We start from the raw sequence: 21,141 nt of genomic DNA on the forward strand, positions 1-21,141 counted from the left end.
ATAGCTACGCTTAGAAATAAATATCTAGCAGGGCACGCAAAGCGTAATTATGCTTATTATTACATATTATAATAGTGTTATTATGTCATCAGATATTGCCGACGCCTTTAATCTCTCAGTCAGTGCTGTGTTCAATTCTTCCAGATTGTTTAATTGTCTTTTTTTGACAAGCATGGAGATGTATTTGTGTTCCTCTACTGAACTGTTGGCAATAGTGGTAGTCAGTAAAGCACTTCCTCAACACTTCAGTCTGTTGATAAATGGAGTGTAGTTGCCCTCGTCTGACCTGAAATCCACCACCGATCTGTCTTCCTTTTGCCTCCCACTATTTTAAGCCAGAGCTGTTCATAAAGGAAGGCTCATATTTGTCCATTATAAAGCCTGTGACTATGAGGACGGCACCATCTCTGTATGGAATGTATATTATGTACAAGGTCCATGAGTCCACTGAAATAAGGTCTATGGTTAATATGTCAGGAAATACCCCACTCGAGAATTTCTAAGCTTTCACATGTCTTAAAAAAGCAAGTTGCTAACGAGTGTCTAAATGAGCCTATAGGTTGTAGGGAACCAGAGTGATGCTAACCAAACACACTGTGTGTCGTCCCTGCAACACTCTGTAGGAGGGTTGATATGAGTGATGGAAAAACAGAATTGTTGGATATATGTGTATCTATTTTGATGAATATTCCTATATGGTGATGTGTGTCATTGCTTCAGATCCAACAATACATTAGAAAACACAGAAATGTTTGCTGGATATTAATAAAGCTTGTTTCCATATTCGAGGGCCAACATCTAATTAGTTGGAGCGGGCGATAGCGGTACATATGGACGTGGCACGCGAGGCTGTAATTGTAAATAAGAATGTGGCGTCTCAGTCAACATGCCAGATTTAATAAGGACTGATGCATTGTTGGCTGTGCTCCATTTGGAGTCATGTGTTATACTGCAGCAGCAGCAAGACTGCAAGTATTACAATCTTATTAGAATGCAAGGAGATGTGCTGTAGATGTGTCTGCTGTCCAGAGCAGGTTTTAAATGGAAGAGAAACATTTAGATCAAGCCTCTTCTAGTTGACAGCAGACTAGAAGAGGCTTGATCTAAATGCTCCGTATAGTGTGGACATTGGGCATAAGTCTGAGGCACAGATGAAAGCTAAGGGTTAATTCATATCCTGTAATGACTAATAAATATAGCTTTGTGCTGTCCTGCTGTCAAATCTTCAACCGCATGAAGGCTCTCTCGCAGACATGTTGAACCCTTTATGCATTTCTGCAGACTTTACCTGAAGGAATGACTCATCATTCACAGCGTTGTGATATTAAATAGAGAGTAGCCGGGAAGAGGGGAAATAAACGGAAAAAACTGGATGTTGGTTGTCAGCTGCTTTTGGAATTTTTTTCCATCCATGATCCAACAGATGCCCTCAACCTTTCCATGCTTTCCCCATCACCTGACTGCCCCGCCCATCTACACCGTCCCACTTCCCTTGTCTGCTCTGCTGCTCTGCCTTCCCCGACCAACTCCTTATCTGCATCTTATTACCTCATCAGTCAGCTAGTCTACATACCGGTCCAGATCCTTTGTTCCTGTCACTTCGTCCTAGTTGCTTCATTAGTTTTCTGCGTTGAGCTTTTGTGTTTGACCTTTGACCTGGCTGTAAGATGTTTCATCAATAAATCAGTGAAGTCATCTTGATGCCTCCTCAGTCTGCGTTTGGGTCCTATTTGCGTTGCCTTGCATAGCCAGCCGTGACAGTTAGAGGATAGACGAGTTCCCCTCAGGAGTTTAATAACTTTGGTCCCATTCTTTGGTTTATGACCAAATACTTTCAAGAGTAATGAGTCTGTGGGGGAAGGACTGGCGAGCATTGTCATGCTGTTAGCATTTAGCCACACACAGCAGCTAGCATGGCTGCAGATTCTTTGTCCTAGTTTTCTAAGACTGATCTTTCAAGACAGTAACTCTGATACTCAGGATAACAATTAACAGGTTTGGTTGAAAGTTATATTTTAATAGTTTTGTTTAAAAAGGTAAAAAAAAATTGTTAATCAAAATGTTAAGACCACAATTGAGCTGCACAGTGTCGCTTTTCTTGTGTACTGAACTTAATGATATGTTAGCGTTGTAAATGAAGGAAACAAAAGCCTTCATACTGTCTTACAGGAAGTTAAAATGCTCCGGCTGCTGCTTAAACATTTACAAAGTCATTAAATTAGATATAATTACTGCTCATATTCACCACTGTTTTTTAAGTAGGTTACGCTCTCAGTGATATACTGTACAATGTGAAGCAGTGCAAGAAACTGCCATGGATTTATTGCAAAGTGGTGAATCTAGATACACATGATACAACATAAAATGGCTTTGAGAGTCAATAAACCAGCTTTGATTGTCCTTTTACACCCCAGCTGTTATCATTTTAGATGAAGAAGCACAATTTGAAGCGAAAGGGAAGCAAAACCAATAAACTCTACTCTGTGTCTTTTGTCCTCGTCCCTTCCCTTCTGTCATTGCCTCTCTTCTGTCGCTGTGACTGTGGGAGAACATTATATATTATGCTTTACTTCATTAGCTACAAGGTAGTGCAGGATCCGAAACCTTTCATGCCATATGGTTAATCATATTATCACATTAAACTCTTAAGATGGAAAAATGAAATGTATCATTATTAACTATATAATTCTAGTAAATAAAACAAGAAATTACCCGATGATCAGATGATTATGCTGATCACTGTAATTATGCACTAATAAAGGAGAAATGTCACAAGTCGTTTTCTTTCAATTTTCGATAATGGGTTAGAAATATTTGGGTCAGAACATTTTAACTAAAACAAAACAAAGGCGGTGTTAGCCGGTAGGGAACTTATAACACAATAATTTGGTTCATTCGTGACAGCGAGCCTGAGTCCCCTGTGTAATTAGTCAGAGGTTCGAGCTCACGACTCATCTGCCTGTATGGGGTTTTGTAATGCATGAAGCTGTGCAGTCGAGGGCCGCTGGCTGCCGATGATTACCATGTTGGAAAGGTGTAGGCAGCAAACCTGTATTTAGAATCAGTCCTTTGGCTGCACGGCGTAAAACAATACACACCCCTGACAAGTTTTATTCCTGTGGGAAATGAAAAGGGGCTTCGTCTGAGATTTAGTTGTTGTTTTGCTATGATTGGTAGAAGGTGGTTGTTATGTGGGATGAAAGCGGGTGCTGCACTTAGCAGAGGTAAAGGTGCTTTTTGTGCAGAAGTCTAAGAAGGGGTGTCCCTGCAGTCCAGGGCGGATTGCAGTCAGGGAATGAACGTCTGCTGCTAACTGACAGCCATCACTTTGTATCAGGAAGCTCATCGCTCTGCACTCCAGAGTGCTGTGTCAATTAGAGAGCAGCAGCGCAGGCGAGTGGAAAAGAAGACCGCTCATTCCTGTACTGCAGCGGTCTGGAGATTGCCTTCAGATCGCTGCAGGCACTGACTCTATTCAGCCAACTCTCTCTTAGACCGGCTGCATCACCCAACACAGCAGGCAAGTGGATAAGAGAAAGATTTCATCCATATCAATACCTTGTCTTGTCTTCAAAGCATGCAGTGTGGAAACATGATTAAACAGGAGTACTGTGGAATATTGTGAGAATTCCTCACCGTGGTTTTAAATAACCGACAGAACTGGGCTTACAAAGGCCCCCTGTGATGAACATGCATTTGTGTGATTCCTCTGGGCTGTAAACTTCACTGCTTGTACTGTAACCCTGATCACATCTTCGTGAACCTTTGAGGAGGAACCTCTGACACTTGTGAGCCGCCCTGTACCCGGAGCACTCTGGCTCCACTGACTTTTTAAATGAGGTTTTCTTTGAAGCTGCCATAGATGTTGTAAGTTACAGGTACAAACATCTTGTATGAATCAAGATTTTTATCTTATCTTTTTAGATTCTGAACTGATTCACAACTTCTAGACATTTATTTTTCTTTCAACAAAAGACCCTGGATACTGCTACTGATGGACAGTAATCCTACACACCAAGTCAAAGTTGTGTCAAGCATTTTTATTAATATATTAATAGATATTAATGTAACAGGCAGGATTTGTGCAAGTTTAGCACGACTAAATGTTTGAACCTTTTGTCTTCGGTCTGCCTTTGTGTGTTTACAGTTTATACTACTAACAATCGAAATTGTGTCGTGAGATACAGAAATTTTCACACACCCCTAATCATTATCATAAAAGTCAGAGATAGTTTCATGGAAATACTTATAAATTAATCATTTATAAAAGTTATGAGTTTAGCCATTTGGAAATAATCATTCAGAAAGAGGAAAATATGTGAAATTCAGATAATGATGTTGGGAGGTCATTTGAATTTGTGGGAACACATCAGCCACAGCTGGTGATGAGCTAATCTGCTGGACATTTGATAAATGCTATAATGGATGGTGGGTTTGGATGGCTAATCTCCAGATGGCTCTTTGACTTTCCCAGCATGAGAAACAGACGGGGAGGGAAAGACGGCACAGTCGAGGAAATTGCTCTTATTGCTCTCCTTGAAGAAAGAAGGTGATTCTTTTTCTTTTTGCTTAGATTTCACTGTTCAATTTCAGCTGCCCTCTAAATAAGATGAGTCACATGCAGAAATTTGAGTTTTGCGAACATCATTTTATCCTCTGGGATTAATTTGCACTTCAGAGAGAGAGAGAGGGCAATGTATTGCCTCAGTCTCAAAATGCAAGCAGACTCCAAACTGAGTTAGGAAGGAGGTTTTCAACACCTACAGTATTTTGTTGCAGCTAGATTTTCAGTCTCAGAAGCACATTGTAGTCGTATCAGAAAAACTGCTTTGTTGGCTAAAAGATCATTGAAGCTTACAGTAATAGAACAAAGGCTAAAGCAGTTGATGAAACCTGAAATGCAACTTAAGATATATCTGCTGAGTAAGCAAGGCCACGTGATAGAGGCTGAATCCATTAATACACTTAACATGGACTGTTGAAAGGATATCTCAAAGAAAAGCATGATCTTTTCCTTTTGTAACTTGTTTAAGCTTTATTGAATGAGATCTGCTCTCTTAGATGTACATTGCACTGGATCATCATTCTGTTATTGTAGTGATGGTAGATTTAAAGAAGGCTAAAAGCTATAGAGAAACCACACAGGTTCTAAGGACCGAGGATGTCGTATGCTATACAGCTTGTAAAGCCCACTGAGGAGCATTTGTAATTTGTGGTATTGGGTTTATATAAAGAACAGTAGGGATTTTGTAGATTAAACACATTTTGATGGGCAGGTGTGACTAAATCTAAATCTATTGATGCACTGCTTTCTGGTGGTTATTGGTAGTGATGGGCAGTATCACATAGCACAGATAGGCCTTACAGTAATGTGATTACTTTAGTCAGGAACAAGTAGTATGAGGGATTGCAATTTGAAATGATGACATTAAAGTTTGTTAGTGAGTCATCTCAGTACTGCTCCATTACCTCCACAGTTTGGTATGCAGTTATCTTTATCAGATAAGCATCTTTGAGTTTTGTGATGTTTTTTCTTTTACACATTTTCAAATGTTTCCACACAGAAGTTCTATACAAAGCGTGGAATAAACCTGGCACCTGTTCAAAGTCTATATTATATTATCATATTATCTAAATAATGTCATTGATCTTCTAAGATCATGCTTCCATCATGCAACATACATTAGAGCGACAATTAAAGAAGATCAATAATCCAACATGATCAGTTTGATCTTTGTTTGCCCTTCTTAAGAGTCCTCAGTTTGCGCATGTGTTGTGTCGTGTAGTGTGCTGACAGGCAGGCACACAGACCTGAGCCCATCGCTCCCCTGCCAGTGACCCCGCTAATCTCATCACAAGCAGCCCTATGCTAATCATTCCTCCCCTGAGACTCTACACATGGCAGCACAGTGCAGTTGATGAGTTTGAGCATGTCTGAATGCAGTTGTACCACGAGCCAGCTGGAGCAGATATAAACCTGCTGAAGAATCGAGGAGAGATAAAAAATAAATAAAAATAAGTATCCTTTAAGAGCAAAGCAGGGCAAACTATTCCAAGGTTCTGAGGTCGAGCGTCTACTCCTTCAGCTTGGTAACCTACAGCTTAACTGTGTGCCAGGATGAGCCTGGATGTCACCTCATAGACAGCATCTCTGTCTCCCTCTGAGGTGAAAATGGGACAGGGGTGGGTTATTTCTGTCACACTCCCTCTCTGTGGTTGTCAAGGATGTTTCTCCACCAAAGGCCACAATTCTTCAGCTGCAGTCTGGCCTCGCTCACACCACTCCTTAGTATGTTGAGATAAACCTTTTGTCATCCTGTTTGTGTTATCTAACGATTAATCTCATTATCAATTATTCTGACGATTATCTTCTTGAATAATCTATAAAAATATATTTTTAAATGTCTTTAAGTGTCTAGTTTTGTCAGTCCAAAACTCAAAGATATTAACTTTATTATGAATGTGTCTATATGTGAGAGGCTAAAAACAGCCTTTTCTTCCACTTTTGCATTAAAAAGTACTATTATGATTTATCGATTATCAAAATAGTTCACTTTTATTTTTCTGTCGATCGACTGATCGTTGCAGCTCTAACATGATGCATAAAGTGGCTCTTACTGGTAGCTCTACACATGAAAGTGTAGTTTTAGCAGAGCTCTGCGTCTGAGAGAAGTATTTAGCACAGCAGCATCAACCAGCAGCCGTCCTCTCCTCCTTCTTTAGCGCTCTCTTTCTCCCTCACAATCTCTCTCTCAACTGCAACTACTTATTTCTCTCTGTGCTGCAGCTCCCCAAGCTCCATCAGAAAAGTTAGTGAAGCACTTTACAGATACTACCTGTACACATTCTAACACTATGTCTCTTTATTAAAGTCAGCTCTATGGTGAGATGTGTCTGGGCATGAATTTACCAAATCAGAGCAGCTGTTGTGTGAAAATGTGCTCAACTGAAGTCTATTTAGTGTGGTCTCTTTGTGACGTGCTAAATTACACAAGTGGCAGAGCTTTGGTAAACAGCAGTGAATAAATAATTACACGCATCAAAACTCTTGATCCATCATTTACTCTTCAAACAAGGCCTCTGTGTACGACTCTTCCTTCCTCCTTCTCTATTACCGTTTCTCAGTCCTCCTCTGCTCATTTCGTATGCACCTTCCACCCAACTACGATTTAAAAAAATAAATAAAATAAAAAAAAGAGGAGGCTGCTTGTTTCCGGGCACCCAACAGCCATCCAACGTGCCTGGAATGAAGACAGCTGACCTTGGGAAAGCTTAACACATCCTCTGGGTGCCAAAGTGCTAAAAACAAAACACCAGCTTCCAGCCAAAAGGAAAGGAGGAAAGGTGTTGTGGAAAGCAGGAGCTGTGAAACAGAGGGAGAGGGGGAACTTCAGTGAACACGTGTGCACACAAATATATCCAGAACACCCATTCTGTTGGACAACACAGAGTGACCTGGCTTGCTATGAGAGAGGGGCGCAGCGTTAGAGAGCGAGAGAGAGTCGGCTTTTAGTGAGGAGAGTGGCTACAAGGAGACCGCTCCCACCTCTCTGCTTTTTCCTCTCGAGTGCAGCAGCTTGCAATCCACTTAAACAAGCCTAAGATTTACTAAGAAAAGAAAACATAGCATGCTGTTGTCTCTGTCTTTTGTTTCACTCTTATTGCAAAGTCAGCTCCATTAACCCCATCGAAAGATTTTAATTACACATCAATATGCGAGGATATGATAAGATGGAACAACAATTATTCCTGTAATGAAACTGGATTGTTGGCCAGCAGTTATAAAGCAGAGACATTCTACCTCCAGGATTGATTTTATGTCGGTGTTGGATGATTTATACAAATCAATGTTGGCTGAAAATAATCTAATTCCCCTGTTTACAGTGCAGTGCAGACTATAGTCAACCACAGCCTACAATTATAACTGCAAAGATTCATTGCAGAACGAAAACGTTCACAATATGTTGACTCTCGTCTAATTATACTCACTGTATGGCTGTGTCTGCAGTCTTTACATCAACAGGTCTAAATGTACAGACGGCCTTACACATGTTCTGTACTGAAAGTGTCCTGCTGTGTGGATTTAACATGTAAAAAACCTCATCATATGTTCAGATACACAAAACTTGCTGCCAGCTCAGATAAAGAAGTGATTGTATCGAATCACTAAAGTCTTCCTACATCGATACAATTTACAATGATTGTAATAATATTTATAAGTACTGATGTGTTGATGCTTCATCTTGGTTTATAGACAGACAGGCTACATGTCATGCCTCACCCTTACCTTTTATATTTTCACTGCCACTAAGGGTGCTTTGAGTTAAATATGTGGCCCAAATTTCCAGAAAATCAGTAAAATAAAATCCACCCACTACTGCTGTGTGAAGATTAAAAGCTGAGTGCATCTAGGTCAGGGGTGCCCAAAAGGTCGGTAAATCGCGAGTGTAGTGCGGGTAGATCGCGCACCGTTAAAAAAAATACACATATGTTCCCCCAACGGAACCCCGCGCCCCCAGAAATGAAAGTGTTTTGTTTTTTTCTTGCCTTGCGCATTCACCACCTAAAGTCAGAGACAGAGCGGAGGAGAGGAGAGGAGTGGAGTGAACTACGCACCAGCAAACCCCCAGTCGCAAAAAACCTCCGACAGCACGCAGGTGGATGAACCATACATGTCAATCTCACTGTGGGGCTGAAGGAGAAATCAGTTTTTAGGATTCATCCTCTAGGCACCGTGGATATCTGTGCCAAGTGTAATCACAACTCATCCTATATCTCCGTGGTGGATCGATTAATAATAATAATAATAATAATAATAATAATAATAATAATAATAATAATAATAATAATACATTTTATTTGGAGGCGCCTTTCAAAACACCCAAGGACACCCTGCAACATACATGTACATTTTGAAGCATTGTACATTTCACTTTGCCATAGCTATAGATATCGTCACAGTCAAGATGTTAAATAGGTTTTTCTCATCAGTAAAATGTATTGCAGCGATAGATTTTAATGCCAGGTTCATCATGTAATCACAAACAGAAAATCATTGATCTGCTTTCTGCTTTAATTTCTCCCAATTTAGAAGCTCCGGAGGTCAATTCCTTGTGTAAATCTGCTTCTAACTATGTAGGCAGTTACTCTACCCATCAAATATCCTAATAGAGTGCAGCTCACAGGGGCTACAGTATAGTACAAATGATGTCATTTACTTTTTATTAATGATATATTCAGATAGAATCCTCTATGGAAAAATTTAAATTCACTATAATCACAGTGTGGCTCAAGTCCAGGCAATCCCCTCTCTAAAGTCTCATTAGCCTAATGAGACTGAGCTTGTTTCACTGTGTGGCCACGGTGAATGTTATCCTTATTAATTGAGCTTTAAGTGCATGATTCATCGTCTGTATATCAGATGAGTCAGCACTGCGTGGGCTACCAGCGACACTGTCATTAAGAGATCATGATTCCTGTACGGAAATTACAGCAAGCCTTCAACACTTAGTGAGGACCGGCACCTCACACTTACCATGATTATTTTACGCCCTGTTGTGGTTGTGTAAGGCTTGCTGTCAGCAGAAGACGGGCTGCAGTGCCGACACAGCAGAGACCTCCACGGCAGCAGCACCCTGTCAAGCAGACAGCACAGGAAAGCACCGGCAAAGGTTAGCAAGAGACAACAGAAACCATCTTCTTCCATTCGACGGAGAGAAGGCACGAGCTAATGGCTCTTTTATTTCTAAGCAATCAGTGTCATTGCTCTAAAATACAATATTGAATTTTCAAGTGCACATTATCTCTTTGTGATTTGAATCAAGTGGTCGTGACACTTAACAACCTCACCTAGCATAATGACTAATTACAAGCAGTGTTTGTTAGGTTGTGACAGTCTTATACGCCCTGGCAATAATGGCAGGAAAAGGTTGCTGGCATTAATACAGTCGCTCCAGATAACCTTCAGTCCCTGCAGACGGCTCAAACACAATTAATTGTGTGCTCTGCTGCCTTATCAGCTTACTGACAAGTCTCCTTTCTGCTCTGATTTTTTTTCCATTACATAGTTAAATGATTTAGTTGTCTTAACTTGAAAGAGAACACATTCTTTGCAACCCCCTCTTGGGAACAAAAGAAAGGACTGTGGAATGATGCATTAGTATAATGAGATGGCTGGATATTTACAGCATTGTTTAACACAGACTGGCGCTTGGCCCCGCAGCTTTTAAACTCCCACATCTGCCATTTGCAAAGGATTTCATTTGTGATGGGAGGTTCCTTTCCTGCAGATTTTCAGATGATATCTCCACTTTATTTACGCTCATTACAGATGAATTTCAAACAGCTTCTTATGTTCGCTCGGGGGCATGTGGGGAAAATTGTGCGGTTTGTTAAGAGGAGCGACCCAGCAGGCCAAGACATGATGTCCATAACGATGTTTTAGTTGTTCTTATTTATTCCCACTTTTGTGCCAGGGAAAAAAAAGAAATCTTCATAAAAAAAACAACTAACATTCAGCATTACATTACACTGTCTTTGAATGAGCACAACTTCTCTTTGAAATGCAAAATATTTTCTTTTTTTAAATAACTGCTTTAAAAGCCTTTTTAGCTGCTAAACAACTACCTGCTCAATCAGAAGAAGTGTTCAGTACTTAGCCCAACAAAACAATATGTTTGTGAAACATAGATTAAATGTAAAGGTTATTAGAAACATAAATAGGGCTATCATTCTCCTCTTTTCATACGGAATACATTGTTCTTGTCGCTGATCTTTATCCTTGACATGGCCGACATTTTCTTCCACTTTTATTTGTAAACAAATGACACATTGCCCTCTTACGTCATGCCAGAGTTGTGTCCAGCCAGCGGCGTCTTCTACCTGAATCAGCTGCTGCAGTAGCAGCACATGCTAGCTACTGATGCAACACAATAGATAAACGTCGGTAGATGTCAACTTACCTGTCGATAAGCTCGTGGCAGTCAACAACACGAATATCGGTCGATGAATCAGTGCATCCCTGAAACAAACTGGAAGACAGGAAGCAGAAAGAGCAACCCATTGTCTTTGCTCTGACATTTCAATTAGTAGAAAACAAGGTCATATTAATTGACTTACATCCAATCTCATAGAGAGGGCCTTTATGTCTACCTGAATGTCCATTCAGGGCTATGGAGCGTGATTATTCTACAGAGTTGTTCTGTGTGTGGCGTGTGCAGATGAGAGATTGCTGGCATGGAATATCAAGTGCTGATTTACTGTATAATAGATTCAGCGATGATGCCTCCTGCTGTTCTGCCACCTGTTCTGTCAGCCGGGGGCCGTGTCGCTACACTCAGATCCACGGCTCGTTTACCAGCGCACACATCCTTATTCACCAACAAAAACATACAGAACCGCCTGAATGCATCGCACACGCTGCTCGAATTCTACACTCCCAATGATTAGACGAAATAGGTTTGGATAAGATGCGATTTTAGTTCTGGAGGTTGTCCGTCCAGCCTCAGTCATCCTATCTCACACTTTGTGTGACAGTGATGAACAGCCTCGGTTGGGCTTTTTTGGCTCCTCGGTGAAAAATGAAGCCATTAGCTGCATAGGGAGGGGACCGGTGCTGGACAGCTCTCTTCCTGCATGTTCTACCGGCTTTAACAGGACAATCCATCTTAATCAGAGCCCAGTCCATGCTGCACTTGTACATGACGGCTATTTTTATTATTCACCAAAATGACAACCTCATCCTTTTATCAGTGAACGAGCCAGCAACAGAAAGGTCGAGCAAGTGAAAACAAAGAATGCATTCAGTGTTCAATTCAATGCATGCAGTAAAATGTGTTAAGTTATACTAAGGGAGGTGAATAGGGTAAAAATGTAACTAATAGATGTGTCACTGTGACTCATCCCCAGTTGATTACTTACTTTACTTAGTGTTACATTTAAATAACCTTGGATAAAGCCAGGTTTGAAGATTTTGTATATCTCTTATCATCATTCCAAGGATCAGAAAATAATATCGTCACCCATTAAAAAAATAATACATTTTCTTCATATTTTTAGGAATAAAATGTTCCATAAATCAGGCTATGAATGATATATGAACCAATTCATCTGTAAAAACCTTCAGAATATAGATAGACCTTTAAAGATATGTTTAGTAAAAACCATACATTTTGGAAGACACTACAGGTGAGTAGGCTAATACAGATATATAAGACTTTAGATAGTAGATACCACCATGAAGATTTCACAGTCTCTACAGACACAAGTAGACAAAGTAAAATAAACACCTAAATGTTTATTATGGATGTTTTCTTTCCACTAGTCTGACAGAAGACATGTCAGTATATAGCCCAAAATGGACCAGTGCATTAAAAAGAACAAGTCTCTCATAAAGACAAATAAATACTTTCCACATTCTTCTCTCACCTGTTTTGTTGCTTCTCATAGTCTCTGCATGTATGCATGCTGACCTTGGTTTCCAGCTTCAAATTGGTCGGGGAGACGAGAGAGTTTTAGAGAGGAATGTAACGCTCACTCTCTCCCCTGAACCTGCCTCTCGGCACTACTGGCTGTTGACTCATGCAGCAGAAGTTGCTGCCAGTGCTGTCGCTGGCAATGCACGTTGACATGTACGTGCGTGTGCATTTGTGTACTGTATGTTGATGCGTGTGAGTGTTTGCAATGGGTACTACTGCTCAGTTCAGGCAGAAACGCTGCAGCCTGTCCAGAAGTATTAACATCTCCGCTCACCTTTCAGTGTTTGTGGCTCACTGTTTATCCACATACGCTGTTCTACAGACATGCGGGTGTGTATGTGTGGGAAAAGATCAGTTTGCAGCTTTGTGGTTGACAAACAGGGGTTCAGGGGCCATAAAGGGGCCTTCAGGGGGCTCTGTACAATCTTCAAAGGAAAAGACTATCTTCATTTTATATGTGAATAAGAATGATTCACTCTCGTCACCATTAACAGTGCATAGAATTCAGTAATAAATTGAAAATCCACCCAAACGATGGTTCTTGGAAACATTGGAACTTGAAATGAGTTTAAGACCACCAGATCACCAAGTGTTCATCTGACAGTTTCTCTCCATCTTCTGTATCTTCACAGAGTTCAGTGATCATGTACGATGCGGCGAGGGTGCCATCTCCTAAAGATGGTGCAAACGGGATGGCCCAGCCCGTGCTGCCCGGAGCGGGAGCAGCTGCAGGATCTGGAGGGCCGACGCCAACCGCAGTCCTACAAGCTAAAAGTGAGGAGGGACAGCCAGTTACAGAAGAAGAGGAGGAGGAGGAGCCCAAAGCAGAGCCCGTCCTACTGAGAAAGCCACATAGAGAGATTCTGGACCATGAGAGGAAGAGGAGGGTGGAGCTCAAATGTATGGAGCTCCAGGAGATGATGGAGGAGCAGGGGTAAGTACAACCATTCACAATATTATATTAGGCCTCATGCGGCTAGCAAGCAGCTATAAATCGATATATTTTAATGTCAATATGAAGACAATATGAAGACAATGTGAAAGGAGTCCCTCGTAGTGATGAACCTACAGAAAATTATCCCCTGACTCTGCAGCTCCCTCGGTCTTGTAGGGTTTTATTGCGAGTTTCAATTCGCTCAGCTGTCTGGTACGTAGATTTAAACTCTCACCGCCTTTTTATAGTGTCTTTTTCAGCTGCAGCAGACAGCAGTTTTGAGTAAAACAGCTGTAAGAACTCCCTGTACACTACCTACTCAGCACCAAACAGCACAGTTAGAGACTAGCTGGAGAACATAGCGGAGCGTTTAGCAGCTAGAGAGTCAGATATTTCCCACAGGAGTTGGTACCAAAAACAGAGCAAAGGGAATATTGACACGACTGCCAAAAAAATACTGTGTGACTTAAATTGGAGTTTAAATATGATACCAAAATCGACTCAAATAGATAAAAAGAACTTGGCATATTAATCATAAAGGTCAGTAGTTGATAGGAAAATGCTCTCCCTCTGACAGCAGTCTATATGCAGGTCTGTGTCCACGGTAACTTCCTATAACATCCCCTGCTGTATAATATTCTCTCATCTACCTCCACAGCTCACATGTTCCATAGACCGCCTCCCATTTATGGACCACTTCTGATTTTTCAGTGTCTAACATCAAGTCAAACCATTTCTTCATTATTTCTGTCACAGTACGGATCTTATGACATGGTGTTGGCAGCTGTATTAATATTTTCTAATTGTTTCAAGTCCTCTAATAACACAACTGACACTGATATGTCTGTTATGTTTTCGTCTGCTGACTTGAAGGACTGTAATTTAAATTTTTTGAGACATTTTTGTGAATGAAGCTTGCCCACAAATGGAGCAGAACAGGTAGTCTAATACAGCAATTTGGGGACATCGATTATGCTAATATCAGGAATGTGCAGCTGCTCATGCACAGTTGGCATTCATCAGTTTGAAACGAGAAATTTATGACAAGTTTGTGCAGTTAAGATATTTTAATGAATTTAATTTGGAAGACTTTTACGAGCGAACAGAAGAAGAATTCATTGATTAGAATATAAAAATATTCTTTCATAAATCCCAATATGTGTTAAGCACAAAAAACAAGCGAGTAAGCTCTCAAGTGTCAATGTCAAGTGATAATTCTGTTTTCAGTGAAACAGCAGTTGTTTATCTTTGCTTTACTATTGGGTTATTGTGGAGCTGGTTGGAGTGCAAGCCATGAAAGCGTTTACTGTGTAGTAGAGCACTTGACATTGACAGGTACACCTGTAGGGGTGCTGGGTTCACAAGCTGCACATAAACATTACATTTAACATTACAATCAATCTGTTAGCTGCCAAAAGTCATTTTCATCAGGAAGAAAAACAAAAACAAGCCCCTGCAGAGTAATGTAGTAAACACATTTTGTTTGGAAATGGTGCACAGCAGCTGTGTTTTGTTGATATGGTCATTTTTAGCAGCAGGGAAGCGGATGAATGTATTATCAGTTGTTGTGATCGCCGGCATCTATTATGACCAATTGTCTTTCTTATTCCCTTTGAAATGATGTATGATGATTGTATGATGTTCATTTGTGGTAGAGAGAATGACGTGAAACAAATCTGCTACAAATGAAACTAATGTGGAGGGATGCTCTGATCCTGGAGGTAACTGTGTCCTGGAATAAGAAACAGTTCCATATTAGCTGAAGGACTCTACAGGGAGTGTTTTGGCAGAGACCAGGGTGCTTCCTGCTTGGCCAGCGGCCCCATTTAATTGGTAATGTTCACAATCAGCAAGCCGGTGAAGGACCGTGTGCTTGTCACTGTCGCTTGCTGGTTGGGCACCTGTTGAGAAGCAGGGAGGTGGTGATCAGCCTAACTGCCAAGTAAAAAGCAGAGACTGAGTGCTGGGATCTTACACTGACCCCGGGTCAACAGTGGGAGTTAGTTGTGACAAGAACCACATGGGCCTGGGAATAGGGCCTTTAAAATTGTGAGAAACAAGTAAAAAATGCAACAACATCTCATCGAAAGAAATAATAAAACATATCTTCTGAATTCAAGCTTTTGAATATAATTATAGTTTGTCTGTGTGAAGCAGTTACATTAGTTAATGAACAACTAAATATTCTGTTGCCGATGTTATTAAACACTGTGACGATATCAGGATTATGTTGTTTAAATATGAAAATATCTTTCAAGGACATTTGACACAAGACTAAGACTAAATTTAAAACATTTTTAAATAAACAGCTTTGGAAAACAGCTTGAGCAAGTGGGAGCAACAAATCCTAATAACCCAAGCCTTCACCATAGCAATTACATTCATACACACACACACACACACACACACACACACACACACACACACACACACACACACACACACACACACACACACACAGAGCGGCAGACATCTTTGCTTAACAATCTTGTTTATGTCACAGACGCAACATTACTCATCCTTGATGTTGTTTCATATTTTGCAGCAAACACTTGAACTTAATATTATGGGCCTCGTCTTCAAGTAATGGTTCTAAGTGAGGTTGCCATAGAGACAGTCAGCGGAGAACGTACCGACCCAGCTTAGTCTGTTTCATTAGCATGATGTGTGTCCTCCAGCACAATGTTAGGAAGAGCTCAGTGATTGTAGTGACTGCAGTTGGCCCTAACCCACAACCTCAAACACACTGCTGCTTGAATAACCGCAGCTCCCAGTCAAACTCCAGGCTAGCTGAGACTGTAATTAATGACGAGCTCTGTGATCTGTGTCGGTACAGAGAAAATTCACTTTACCGCAGAATCCTTGAGACATTTTATTCACATTATTTGTGTCATTATTCTAATATATTAGGAGGGTGATTTAATTGAATAATGGGCAAGCTAATTAGTGAGGGTTTTTTCAAGATACGAGAGTTGACTGTCACAAATGTATCAATGCCAGTATGTGGAACTGGTGTCAAATTTCTAAAAACGTAGGCCTCGTTGCACTATGTTAGTATGGAGATGAAGTAAATCAAAGCTCCTCTGGGGGGTTTTGAGAAGGTTGAGATGGATTAGCCGTCCCTATTCTTCCATTTTTCTACCCATCCCTCCTTGGTTAATCGTGACACTTGTTAGGCAGTGGGACCCTGTTAAGACTGCAGTGTACTGGTGGAGCTACAGATTGATGTAACTGAGAGGGAACTGCTAGACTTACCAAAAAAAAATGAAAGAAAAGGAGGAGGGGGTGCTCTGCAGCCATCTGTCATGGTCCATTCATCTCCTGGCTTGGAGTAGTTGCTCGTGGTTTGAGAGCGATGTAGAAGAGTCATGATGTGGAGTGGAACAGTGTAGAGGCTGGCAGCAGCTTGGCTAATGATGACCGAATACAAGTAGAGCAGACAGCCGCGCTGACCAGCTCGACTCACTCGTCAGACAGACTGCACAAGCTTGGCTCGCAGACAGTCGCACTTAAAGGGCGGTGACCATTCAGCTGAGCGTTAAAGCTCTGGACGGACTCGAGTCGTCTCGTTAAGCTATAATACAAGGAGAATCTCATTTGCCAGCTTGGCTCAGCACAGCTCCCCTTGCCTCTCCAATTTCTAATGTTCCTCTTTAAATGAGAGAGTGTGAGTGCATGTGTGCAGGATTAAGGGATGGAGCGGGGGATGAAACACAGGGATAGAGACGGAGAGCCATGCCAAGCATTAGACACAATTAAAATGGTGGCTGGGGTCTGTTTTCATTTGTTGTGGATATAAGCCAGCAGGCTCAGACTATACGTCACCTCTGAGCCCTGTACTGACTGAGCGAAGGATTAGGCTGGGGGGCAGGTTGGATCCCTGCCTCTTTCTCTAACCATGGCAGCATGGCAGACACTTCCCTCCTCCCTTTACACACAGCTCCACGCCTACCCTCCCCCCCCCCCAATCCAACTGTGCTCTTCTCCAGAGATATGACCAGGATAAATAGTCTGTCATGAGTGATGGCCTCACCCTGGGAGCCAATTAGACGATCTCAGCAATTAAAGGAATCTGTTCATTTAGCTATCCGAGGCCTGGCAGCATCGCCAGTCATTGGTGCCCTTTTATATATATTAGATGTGCTGTAGGTTACATACATTAGAGTAGCCCTCAAGCAGCATCCTCTGGGTCTGAAAAGTAAAGCCATTAAAGTTCCTTTCTTCTAATATCCAGCAGGGGGCGACATCTCTGGTTGCATAGAGTCAGATTGTAAGTCTATTAGAACATGTCCATACCTCTCACTTGATTTATCACCTTAGTAAACATTTTCCTAATGGGTTTATGGTCTCAATGTTTAGTTTCAGCATGATGTTCATTTAGTAAATGATGGTACCATTTAGAGTAAAATAGACGATAAAGCAGGATGTGCTTTAGGGCGTGGCTACCTTGTGAGTGACAGGTTCCTTCCACGGTATTGTCCATGTTTTCTGCTAAGAATTGAACCCTTTCACAGTGTGTTCTCTGTTGATGAAAGGTAATTAACCTTTGGCCTTTGAACATTAACACACACCGCACATACTGAACATCTCAATAAATTCTTAGTGTCTACTTTCAAGCTGGTTTGGCTTCCTTATGATAACACAGTTCTCTGACAGATTTCAAGCTCAAAGGCTGCTCTGCATGCAAGGCGTCCAGATTCTATTTTAGGGGTGTTTTCTTCCACACTAATTGAGGCATAAGGATTGCGCATGATCTGAACTCCTGTGGTGTCTGAGCCTTTTTTCAGCTTCTCTAATGAGCTTTCTTCGCGGGGCCTCACTCACTCTGCTCCGCATGAACCCCATATATGCATCTGCGCAATGCATGCACACACAGACACACACAACGGAGAGGCAAGTGTGTGCTAGGCCATTCTTATGCATGCATTACACAGTGTGTTTTGCCAATGGTAAGAGCTTTTTAAATACGAGGCAGAGGATATTGCGCCCCCTGCTTCACCAAGCAGAAAAATTAGATGTGCATGTGTGTATGAGAAAATTAATTAAAATTAAAAGCAAATTAATATCAAGACAGAACATGCTGAAAGGAAAGAGGTTTATTGTAGAAGTCAGGAGCTAAATTGCTGTATTTTGGCCGCTACTGCTGTGCTTTTGCTTTAATAACATCTGCAGTGACACTTTTTAAATTGCAAGAGATGCGAGTAGCTTGGATCTTATTAAGAGAGCTGCTCTCAGAGCCTCTAAGGCCAGAGCAAATAACTATCTCTGCTCTGATGGAGGTTTTCCTGCAAGCCAAAGCCTGTGTCATAAGACCATAAGCCTGTGTCCTATTAGACTGAAAATTGGAGGGTAGAATGACCCATTTTATACATTGTCAACAGGGGGTCCAAAGCCAATATAGTAGGTCCATGCTAGACAGAAGACCTTTATGTGTTGTTGCTACAGGAGTTCTTAGAGAAGGCGAGCAATCAGAAAGAGTCAATGGCAGATTGTGCTGCTCCGACCATTGATCTGCTTACTGTGGAGGAGGTGAAAAGAGCAGCTTTATATAGTGAGAGAAAGGTATACTCTTTCCTTGGACCCTTTTCTGCCTCGTCTATCTAGTACCTGTTATCTAACCAAAAAATCTATGACTGTAAAGAGCATCAATTGGAAATCCTCTCCACTTGAGAGTTAAGCTATTTCACTGTGAATCGGTGAGTCGTTTTAATTCTGCCCCTGAAATAGAAATGTGGAGGTGTACGGGTTCGCCTTCCCACATTCCCAGCGCCATTCAATCTTACTAACTACATTGGCTTCTCTTCGCCTCTGTACTCTTTGCAGCGGGATTGATGGCTGCAGAGTTTCATAGGTGTACAGCAGCGCCTGGGGACGACTTGTGGAAAAAGGCTCTTCAGACATCAAGCGCAGAAACATCAGAATGAGCACAAACAAACACACACGCACACGCAGGTGCCTCCTCATCAAATCGATGACTATCAGCGTAAGGATGATCTCTGGGCCACTACTATTCATTTTCCAGGATCGTGAGTTAATGGGGGAATCAGTGGCTGCTCGGAGCTTTCTAATTACTCCAATCAAGTTCTTTAATCGTGGTGATTTTTCATGGCTGGGGTGGCCCCCCTCGCTCTGATCGATGTTCCCTGTCTCTCTCCGCCCAAATCACTGGGACTCCGCATGCTGTAGGCTGTGGGTCTGGGCTAAATGCCTTTCATTTGACTCTACTTGGCCAACTTTGGCCTTTGAACAGTCCCAACTCATACACACACTAATGAAAACACACAGGTGCCATGCTCAGTTTAAAGGGACCGTTTACCCAAAACTAAAATGACATATGCTTCTTCTCACCTGTAGTGCTTTTTATCAATCTAGATTTTTTTGGTGGTTGTTTTGACAGCGTGAGACTTAGACATTAACCACGTCCTCCTCCTTGGCTGAGTTGTAACGTTGGCTATCTCAGTGTTGTGAGGTGAGCTAGCAGTATCAGTTATCTTTCTTCTACGGTGATACAACTGATGGATGTAACTATTTGGTAGAAAGAAAATTGTTCCTACATGACAGGTCTGTGCATTATCTTGAGTAACCGGCTCTTGATTTTTGGAAAGAGACATTGCTGTTTAGTTTTTTAATGTATTTTGAGTGCCATCAAGTTCCATTATATTGTAGAGAAGGCAGAAGTCTCTACGGCAGATATTTCCAACACTCTGCAACAAAAACAATCTAGATTGATAAATAGCTCTACAGGTAAGAGGAACAATATGTATTTTTGATTTTGTGGTGAACTGTTCCTTTAAACCATTATTTTCATTTTGAGTTCATTGTTACCCCGGCCTTGCTGAGAGTGACCGCTCCAATCAGCCATCCTCTGCACTGTGTGGGAAGAACAGATGGTGTGTTAGGCAGAAAGCAGCTACCTTTACAGCTGCAAGAAGTGCTAATTAAATGTGCAGAACAGAGAGAGATTGTTCCTAATAGCCACTGACAAACATCCACACTCACACACACTCACAGCTCACTATGGGTTTTTGCAACTCAAAAGTTTGGCGATCATGTAAGGAAGAGTTTCTCTCCATAGATTTGTATCTCTGTAGATGACTCACCATTCACCAGGTTTCTGCCTGCAGACATTCAGGTGCTGTGGGGGATTTCCCTGACTCATACCTCTAAACCCCAGACTCTCTGTTGAAGCAGCAGCACTGCTGGGCATACACTCTCTGACTTTGGTTAGTGAGCCAGACCATTTTAAAAAGAACCCGACTTTGCTGTGCTTCATGCTGTGAAGCTGTGCAGATGTTCGAGCTATTCAGTGCAGGGCAGAGAGAGAAGGACGGTAGGTCATATGTCAACAGAAGCTTAGGCTTCACAAGCTGTGACCTCTATTTTCTTGCTTTAGCTGCAGTGTTAACAGAGATAGCTGTGGGCGCTAACATCCTCACCGCCATCAACGCGTAGGAAGGAGAAAGACCTACAATCATGCTCACTCTTGTCTGGTTGGCCAGAGCACATTCAGCAAGTATCCCTCTGAGCCTTCTCACCCTTTTAACCTATCGTACACAGCTACGGCGATGGCTCCTGCGATGTGCATAGAAATCCATGAATATATTTGTATGGCCTTCATTGTGCTGAGTTGACAGCTGCTGGGCTGAGAGATTGCCATACAGCAGGACCTGAAGGTGCTGTCACTCAGGCTGGCTGGCTTCTTGTCTGTTGGGCCATCTTCCAGCTATTTCA

General features: G+C 41.7%; 1 protein-coding gene across 1 annotated transcript in view; it reads left to right on the forward strand.

Annotated features, from left to right (window-relative positions):
• The window catches only part of srrm3 (serine/arginine repetitive matrix 3), an 81,335-nt gene that overhangs the window by 22,820 nt on the left and 37,374 nt on the right, over nucleotides 1-21,141 (forward strand). Inside the window, exon 2 of the mRNA XM_029448380.1 lies at nucleotides 13,109-13,410. Coding sequence (XP_029304240.1) covers nucleotides 13,121-13,410 — 290 coding nt within the window. The 5' untranslated portion in view covers nucleotides 13,109-13,120. The remainder of the gene's footprint in view (nucleotides 1-13,108; nucleotides 13,411-21,141) is intronic.

This window comes from Cottoperca gobio, chromosome 14 (assembly GCF_900634415.1).
Source record: "Cottoperca gobio chromosome 14, fCotGob3.1, whole genome shotgun sequence".
Taxonomy (NCBI): domain Eukaryota; kingdom Metazoa; phylum Chordata; class Actinopteri; order Perciformes; family Bovichtidae; genus Cottoperca; species Cottoperca gobio.